At 37.5% G+C, this 9,943-nt stretch overlaps 1 protein-coding gene across 1 annotated transcript; it reads right to left on the reverse strand.

Moving 5' to 3' along the window:
* Window positions 1–4,383: 4,383 nt before the first annotated feature.
* LOC130557496 (protein rapunzel-like) lies at window positions 4,384–8,760 on the reverse strand. The gene is made up of 2 exons (XM_057339281.1): window positions 8,640–8,760; window positions 4,384–7,975 (listed from the first exon to the last, which is right to left on the reverse strand). Exon 2 carries the CDS (start codon window positions 7,971–7,973, stop codon window positions 6,792–6,794), a length of 1,182 nt encoding a protein of 393 aa, XP_057195264.1. The 5' UTR covers window positions 7,974–7,975; window positions 8,640–8,760; the 3' UTR covers window positions 4,384–6,791.
* Window positions 8,761–9,943: the final 1,183 nt, after the last annotated feature.

Below are 9,943 nucleotides of genomic sequence, written 5' to 3' on the forward strand. Positions count from 1 at the left end.
ATTTGCTGAGCGACAGCCAAGAAACCTTAAAGATTGACAGAGGAGTGGACTAAATGTATCCGGACACATGTGCAAACCTGGTGACCAACTATCAGAAATGTCTGACCTCTGTGCTTGCCAACAAGGGTTTCTCCACAAAGTACAAAGTTATGTTTTGCTTGGGGATCAAATACTTATTTCACTGACTGAAATGCAAATCAATTTATAACCTTTATATAACATTTTTTCCCCTGATTTTTTTAAATATTCTGTGTCTATCAGTTAAAATAAACCCACCATAAAAATGATAGACCCTTCATTTGTTTGTAAGTAGGCAAACTTACAAAATCAGCAGGGGATCAAATACTTATTTCCCTCACTGTATATCCTCTCACCTGTGGCACTCCTACTCTAGATTAACTCCATCCCCTGCAAAATGTATAAATATTAAACCACTCCGAAAGATGAGAGACTTGCATTTTTGATTTGAGCCGTAAGCACCACACCACAACACATCACAATAACAACAACAACCACTTAACATCACATTAAGTTTGCTCACGTGTTCACTAAACACAAAGCAACAGCAACACCTTGGCAACATTTTACAACATCCTATATAGCACTGTGGTGTCCCTCATGTTTCCTTTCCAGCATGTAAAACCATCTTTTTCTCTATTGACCTCTTTGTCTGAAGTGTTTAATCTATAATATGTGCCATTTTTAAACTCTGTTGGCCACATATATACATTAGTCTGCATATTTAAATAAACAAGTATATACTAATTTGTAAAAGTAGTGTTTATGTTTTTGATGGTTGCAATTCATGAGAATTGCCCAGTGACTTTTATTTGTAAAATCTATAGGCATAAAGCATGCTTAGGACATTAATGCATACAGTTAAGTCTGACGTTCTTCAAACAGGTTTGTCCTCTTAAAACTGATGTTTTAGGTGAACCTTCCAAAAATGACATCATTCCATAAGATTCCTTTACTCATTCGGTTCCCCTGTGGTGGAATGAACTACTAGCCTCCACCCGAACTGTCTGTCTAAAAAAAAGCTTGTTGTTCATTCTCTCCTTTGCTTACTCCAGCTTTAATCCTCCTAGTAGCATGGCCTTGTAAACTAGCGGTACCGTTTAGTGTGTTGACAAAATGTTTATAGGCTCTCCTACTTGTAAGTCGCTTTGGATAAAAGCGTCTGCCAAATGAATAAATGTAATTCTACATTTCTAGGACTGAAAAGTAATGGACTGAAAGTAAATAGTGACTAATAAATGTCAAATTTCAAATTCAATTTTGTTATTCAATTATTTGAAAGAATATTATTTGAAGATTTTTACACAATGCAGAAATAGCTTAGCAACTGCCCATCATCATGTTACCAGCCATTCGTTACCACATTTAATGGTAAACCATTTTATAATATAATTATTCATATTTACACGTGTTGTTTGGAAAACAACAAAGCCAAAATACATGTTATTTTGAACACCTGTCAATGGAGAAACATTGCAGTATATAGCACATACCAGAAGCGGGTGGTATAAAAGTCATGCTTTTACAAATGTTATAATGTGAGGAAATCTTTGCATTATATGTCCCAAGACAACACCCAGGTCATGTGTTTTGTTTTCACGTTCCATGTTGGTGAGCTTGTGTAGCAGTGTAACTGCAGTTAGCTTTCTCTTTGCCCTTTAAATAGCCCAACTCTTGAGTTCTGTGCAAATGTGATTACAACCCAGAGATGTCACGGCCGGCCGGTGGTGGAAGAACCCAAGTGCAGGCAGGAGGTGGTGAAAAACAATGACTTTTAATATTAAACACAAAGAAAAACCCACACGGGGGCAAAATAACAATGCCACGGGAAATATAAATCACAGACTCAACAGGAACAATAAACTACTAACTGGACTAACACAACACTTGACATAAATGACATATACAGTACTAGATAAACTATACTAACAGATGGAACAAGGTACAATGACAAGACCAGGCTTGGAATCAAAATGAACAGGCACAGGATAATGAACACCAGGGCTTTTTAAAGGGGCAGGTGACAAGGATCAAACACTAAGGGGACGCTAACGAGGGAACGAGAGGGCGGGGCTTAAAGACGCGACACTGGAGAGAGGAAGGCCAAGTAGGCCAAAACTGCTTCTCTCCACATTAAACAAGGGATCCTGCCGTGATTCTGCCACAAGATCAAGAAAGACATGACAAGATGAGGCAGAATCATGACAAGAGAGTGATGAAATCTGAAGGTCAACTCATTTATTTTCTTTATTAATGCAGAAATGTGTTGTTCTGTGAAGGCTGATGATGCCATGTCAGCCATAGAAAAAAGGGCTGTGTGGTTACAGAATGTGTTTGTGGTTTTTCTGAAGAACGGAAGCTTTAAAGATAAGCCTTAGCCTCAAGGTTTATGATGGTTAAATATTTATTTCATTATATGACCCTGTTTGTTTAGCTACTTCTTATTATAAAGTTTTATCAAGTCTTATAAAAGTTTAGGAGATCAGTTTTAAATTACTCATATGTTGGTATCTGCATCTGCAGAATTCCTTGGAACTCTCTGAAGATTTCTGAAGACTTGGAACACACAACTCAATTCTTTGCATGTTTATTATTTACATTTATTAAATACATTTTTAACCCTGTTATATATATATATATATATTTAAACATTTTACCTTTTAAAATCTGTTCTGTTATATTTGTTTTGCCCAAGGTATTAAGGCATCTCTTGGTCATATTTGCTCGACATGAGTTTTATTTTTCCAGTCTCTTACTTTGTTTTCAAATAAAAGGGTTACATTTCCATATCCCAGGTTTTTCACCTACGATGTTTTTGTCTGCCCTTCACATCCAGACAATAAAACCCCAATCCTAAAATAACCACCAAGAGTAATTTAAAGTGCACTTTATTTTGATTTCTAACTCGCCCTCTACAATATGGCAGTGCCCAGCAACGTTCAATGAGGCGTCTATTGGTTGTAAAGGGTCCTAAAAACACACCTGTGACCCCATTAGTTTTACTGAACCATTGTGTCCGTGTCCTTGAGAGCGCGTGCACGCGACAGGAAGTAAGATCGCAAGTCTGTCCAATGTCTTAAAAACGCGTCTTAAAAATGCAGTGCCCTTAACGCACACTAAACCCAAACTATCTTGAATACCGCTTCCGAGCGGTATTCAGGGCTAAGTGTATCCCATCATGCATCACGTTCTGGATATATCAGGAGACTTTTTGCTCTGGTCTCGCGAGATGTTGCGGAAAGCTTTCCAGTGCAAGTTATACAACTACTTTTTAAGGTTATATCTATTTATTCTATGTTTGGCTAACATGTGTTTTTCTTTTGTTTTTGCTTTTTGGGTACAGCTGCTTTGATACAATACAAATAAAGCACTATAAAAATAAATCTGACTTGACTTAAGTATATAATTAGATATTACATATAATTTCGTAGTAAAACGTAGTGTTACACATTTTATTGGTGAAAACTCCAGACTTATGTATTTTGTAAAACTGATTTTTATCACATAATCAGAAACACCACATTAATTAACGTTATATGTTTGCACTTGCTAAGTGTGTCCCATCAGGTTAGAAATACTACATGCTCACTTGGGATTTTCACACCCACTAGAACACTAGGGCCAAAAACAGGAAATACGTCATGAAAGTAGTTAAGTGGTCAAGTGCAAAGACCGCAAGTGGGGGTATTTGGACGCAGCCATAATCGAGCACATACCACAAACGGAGACGGGGGCGGGGCCGTATTTCACCTCTTGTTTGAAAAACGTGCTACTGATTCCACGTCTCAAACCAAACAGCGATTGACAGCGTTCTGATCCAATGCCGTTAAGCAGAGTGACAGTATTGCACCCCAATAGTGATAGGGCAGTATCACACTTACTGCCACCCGTTTAGACACGCTACTGCTGTAAAGCCGTAGTTTGACAGGGAATTAAGAAAAATTTAATATTTTAATTTTTTTAGGTCTATTAGCTGTTAGGATTAGGGTTAGTCACTGTAAACAACAACTTCTTGAGGTTTATTCCTTTACTTTAGCACGCTTAGTGCACTGCTAAATTGTGAAGGTCAAAATGTTTGAGATAGTTAATGAAATGAAAGAAGGTGGGGTTTACTAGTGACGCAAGCGCTTCAGACTTCATCCCGGCCCCGGTGGAAAAACATACTTTAGGTGAGATGTAACCAGCAATATATTTGACAAGCTGTTTGCAACAAAAACTGTTAAACAGTAAAGGTGGATTCACGCGGTGAGCGGTGGAATTGCCGCGCGGCAGCCGCCTTTAAGCCAATGTGGCTGCCGCTGCCGTTCACAAAAAATAAAATAAAATATTTTTATCTTTAGCTGTGCCAGCCGCAAAGAGCTGTGCCTGTGGAAGTTGCGGGATTTAGGATGCACGAGTAAATTCCATTTGCCTGTTGTTTCTGAATATTGCAATCAATCCACCAAAAACATTGTTGCTATACTTTAATAAAACCATGATTCATTTTCACACGGAAGAGTCTACTCACGCCCCTGGCAGCCTGATATCCTTGCAGTAAATTTACACGGAAATGATTTATTAAACTCAAACAGGGTAAAACATTTACCCTGGTATTTGATAATGTATTTATACATTAAAGTCATAGTGTCAAAAAAAAGTATTGTTTACAGTATTTGCAGTATTATTTTAGAGAGATTCCAGAGTAATCAGAACTAAATACATTTTCATATGTTGGGCAACTGAGCTTTTTTATGATGAAGATTCATTGGCTTGAAAGTTCTCTTTGCAAGCAAAATATTCTAAGGATTAAGCGGCAGAAGAGGTAAAAGGATAAACCTAATGCTGTGGGTGAGCTGGTGTGTGTCGCAGTACAAATGTTTTAATGCTTTTTATCAGATCAGACCACTTAAGAGTAGGAGAGCGGTCGATGGTCCACTCTGATGAAAAGGTAATGTCATTAGTTCAGCCTGTGATTGGCAGATCCAGCCAAAGTGATGCATCCTGGGATTGATCATCTGCCCTTGGCACTACTATAATGTTGGGCTTCATAAAATCACGTATTGGTTTATTAAATATTAATATTGAGTTTCCTGGAGTAGGTCGGACTTTTTTTGTTCTTGTGTAACAAACAAAGTCTGTAGTTTGGCTAAAGAATATTCTGAAGAAATGTCCATATGCATGGATGGACCAAATATGAACGTTTCAAAAATTTTGTTTAGTTAATCCTTGTAAACCCAGTGTCTATTTCAACACTGTCCTTTTGTGAAAACATGACATTACTAAAGGAAAATGCACCAGTCATGTTACCATAATTTCTGCATCTACTCAGTTAATGTGTTGTTAGCACCCTCTGCCATCAAAATGTGTACAGTAATAGGGACTTTTATTATTTAACATACAAAAATGATTGCAGTCAAGCGGAACCTGTCATACTGGGATACTATAATAGCAGTCAAGTTTAAGGTTCAGCCACCAAGAAACCTTTATCAGAGCTGGAAGCCAAATGGATCAATACCTCCAACCAGGACAGAAGCCTCAACCACTAATAAATACAAGAGTTTCTATCGGCGAGCCATTTAGCCCCTGAGACAGGAGAATGAAATGGTTGAGAAACCTAGGGACTTTAGAAGAGCCTTCTTATGTTTGAAAGAGGCAATACCAACAAATAAAATGAAATAACAAAAACTTTACAAAAATAAATAACAAGATAAAAAAGACCAAATACACTGTGTTACATTTAGAATGCGTTTAGACCATCTGAATGGACACTAGTATTTGCTGACATCTCTTCATCTTAATGTTGACTTGAAAAAGAAAATGTCCCTTTCAAAATCTGTAAAGCAAGTCAACAAGTTTTTAAGACCATCAGTTGTGTTTGCAGAACCGCATACTGTACTAAGTTAAGGCCTTGCTGGATTGTTCCCTTACTCGGCACTTCAGCGATCTAAAAGACGAGATCTGAAGAGCTGATCACAGCACTCTGGAGCTCTTCAGCTTTATATTAACAGAACAAAACTGTACTCGCCATCTATTACTGCAGCGCCTGGACAGAAAATGCTGACCTACGTACAAATGAAGTAATTTCATTAGACAAGACTTTGAGTGGTGTATGTGTCCACTTCAGCGAGTTTAATAGCAATGAATGTCAACAGTGTTAATGGAAAACATGCCTTACAAAAACTGAAGTTAGATTAATCAGTGGCTCTTCAAAAAACACCAAATCATTAAACTATCCTGAATTGTGACCATGTAAAAATGTCATGGAACTGACATGAATTTTAAAGAGGTTGTTTTAGTCTAACATCATGATTGGCTCTTTGCTGTGCAAGGCATCTTAGTTTCCCGAGACGTCTTGCTTTGGGGCTTTATAAGGTTGAGAAGGAACAGATTCTGTCATGTCTGTTTGAGCTAAAGCAGGTCATCACACAGGCTAAATGGGGAAGCATTATTCTTTGCCAGTTTTGTTTATATAGCACCACATATGTAGTATTGTTCTCTATTGATTTTAAAGGAAATGCAAACATGCATTAATAAAGTGCAGTCAACAATGAGTCAAATAATCTTATATATACAGTATATTAATATTATATTCCTGTCAATAGCTCCTCCAAAAATTGCACATTGGATTTCTAATATGTGGCCAAATTTGATTATAACTTAATTTAAATTAGCAAGAAATTACAGCATAAAGCTCACAACTAGAGTGCTTTTAACTTTGCATTTAACATCTAATTAAAAGTCATAAAATTGTTTTATATGTGGTTTTATAATAATTCTAGGTTGCATTTATGCATTTACTCAGAATGCACACACACATTGACATTCTTATGTTTTTCCCAGTAATGGCATTCTTCAGGAAAACTCGACACAGCAAAGCTCTCCTTGTGACGACTGATAGCGTGAACCAAAAACCCAGATAGCTGTTTGTCCAGGACCTCCACTACAGCTTTGGCATCTCCTTTCTTGGCAGGACCGTCCATCATCTGTTTTACGCTCTCATCGGGCACGGGCTGCGGGTTGCTGCAGTAGGACACCACCAGATTAGTGTCGTTTCCTTGAGACACTTCAAAACATTTCTGTCCGGCCACACACTGAAAGTTTTGTCCAGCTCTCAAGTCTCTATATTTGCTCATGTTAGTAATGACTCTGATGGACCAGCTCACCCAGTCGTACTTCTTCACCAGAAATTCCAGCAGTTCCTTAGCCAAATCTTGGAGGTTTGAGTCCTCTTTCTCCTTCACAAGCCTGTTGATGTCCAGTTCAGCTTGCTCTGGAAATGAACTCACACATCTCTCGATGGTTTCCTTCATCTTCATCTCAATTTCTTGGATCTTCATGTTCCACTCTTGAATCTTCTCTTGCTCGGCCTCTTCGCCCTGAGTGAGAAAGTAATATCCCAGTAAAGGGATTATTCCCAGGCAGAGAAGCTCCTTCAGTCTAACACAGAAGTCTTCCATCATCCTTCGGTTTCTGCCTTCGTATTCTTCCACAACATCCAGAATCGGCTCGCCAAATGTGCCATGTCCCATCAAAGCATCGTAAAGCACAGAGAGGTTTTTATCTCCTCCCGTTATTAAAAAATGCTCCAAGAACAAGCGTTTTTTGACCTCTTTGTATTCAGGTTTGGCTTCCAGAATGTCAATGTATTTTCTGAATTGGTTCCGCAGATTTTCCTCCACAGAGAAGTACTGAGAATCCAAACGTCTCCTCCTGATCTCACAATCAATGTCTGTTAGCTGAGATGAGATGACATCTAGTTTGCTCCTCACAGCTAGAAACTGATCTTTCACATAAATGACCTCTTTGCTCTCCACATTATCCAGCACCAGCCTTAAAACCGGGGAAGCGACCTCAAAAAGAGGACACAGCTCTCCAACAGCGCTGGCCAGAACCTCGGTTCCCCTCTCAAACATCTCCATTAATGCTTCAATGGCGCTCTTCTTCTGGGCTACCACTCGCTCCAGTGGACTGGACATGTCTTGAAAAGGAAAAATCACACAGAATACACACAGAAAAACCTAAGTAATTGTATAAATATATATATATATATATTTAATTTTCATTTTATTAATGTAACTGTAAGTATTTTTTGTAAAGCATAATCTTTGCTCTAAAAACATTTATTCGTGCTAAATTTATATTAAATAGCTGTTAAGAATGAGATGAGACAAAAATGCTTATTTGTTGTTGTGATTCAGATTAAAAATGTTTTTATTTAATATTTTAAGGATGTACTGCTGTGTCTTGGGCATATACATGCACTACATCTATGATTTGAAACATGTTGTCAATTTTTAAAAGGGTCATTTTTCGTTTAGGCGAAGAATATTAATGACATAAAAAAGTACAAATTACAATTTCATCAAATCAAATGACCGTATCACGTCATCATAACACGTAAATAAGGCCACCACTGAATATCGAAATGATAAAATGACTCATCTCTTCAGATTTATACTGCCTAACACGGTACATACTGTATGTTTACATGCTGAATTATATACAGTACATTTGTACATTTAGCGACACACCTTGTAAATGTTTCTAGAGCTCTAACGCAGTCAACATCATTTCAATGTCTTAAATTTGCGCATCCTTCTGACTCACAGCTTTACAAAAAAAAGTAAACAGTTTTCTCTCACCTGGCAGGATGAACAGCTGGTGGGAAGACCTTCAAGACCTCCAAAGATCTCCAAATTAGCACAGTTTCTGGTTCGAGATTGTCGTGATCAGATGCTCAAGGTGAAGTGGTTTGAAGAGAGAGAGAGAGAGGGAGAGAACGAGGGAGGGAGAGAGTTGCGCGCACTGATCTAGGTCCAGGGTGGTTTGGAAAGCGCTGGTAACTGTCGGATTAATGACTCATAACTGACTGCAATGGATTCTTACAGTTTGTGTATAGATAAAGGTGTGATGTGCGGTTCAGACATTTCATTGTAAAACAATAAATGTTAAGTTGCAGGTTATTTTTGCGTGGTGCGCAACATCTCACCATGGACCGACAGCAACGTGCACAGCGCACAGCGCAGGTTTGGATTTGCCTTTCTCTGGCGTATTACAGGTATTTCACATTGCCTACTGCTATTTTTAAGCACATATTTTTATACTTATTATAATATGACACTATTTTATACTGTAATTTTTGTACAAATTTGATACTGTATAATAGATATAGGCCTACAGATATATTTAGTCTATAATATACTGCATTTTCAAGTGGTTGGGATTTATTTATTGTGCATGGCAGACCTATTACTCCGAAAATGTCTGAGTGTATGTATCTAGTGTATGAACTAAGGGAATTTACATTGTTACTAGCTAGTGCATGTCACGCACAATTGCACATCTCTTCATAATCAGCTAAACTGTATCTCATTTATTTTGGCAATAATGATGGACGCATTTTAGCCAAAACTTCAAGGTATGTGCCTGTATTGGATCAGACAGATGTGGCTATTGACACACTTTTGCCACACTAAAATAACACTTGTGTGAGTAACAGTTTTCCTCGAGAAAGTCAATTTATTTATGTTTGATTCATCTAGCACACTTGCATCAGTTCATCTAAAATTCCGTAATTTAGTCGTTTTTGTGTTTAAAATTGAGCTTCATAACCCTATTGACCAACCAAAATTTTAACATGGTTTTAGTATGTTCACTTGTCACGGGGGTAAAGTGAAACTTAATTCATTCATGGTTGTTTTATGGCTTTGTAAATTTAATTATTTATGCTCTCTATTTAACCCAACAATTATTTACATTCTACATTATTTACATAATATGCACTTGAAAAAAATGCAGCCTTTCAGTTTCTAAGTAGGCCTATAATCAAATTGGCTATATAAGTTATTTAAGCTTTTATTTTTTAAATGATGACTAGTAATGATATGCAAAGTAAACAGTTTTGAATTACAAATACAGTATACTGTACCAGTGAAACCCGAGTTCG

Source organism: Triplophysa rosa, linkage group LG8 (assembly GCF_024868665.1).
Source record: "Triplophysa rosa linkage group LG8, Trosa_1v2, whole genome shotgun sequence".
Lineage (NCBI taxonomy): Eukaryota > Metazoa > Chordata > Actinopteri > Cypriniformes > Nemacheilidae > Triplophysa > Triplophysa rosa.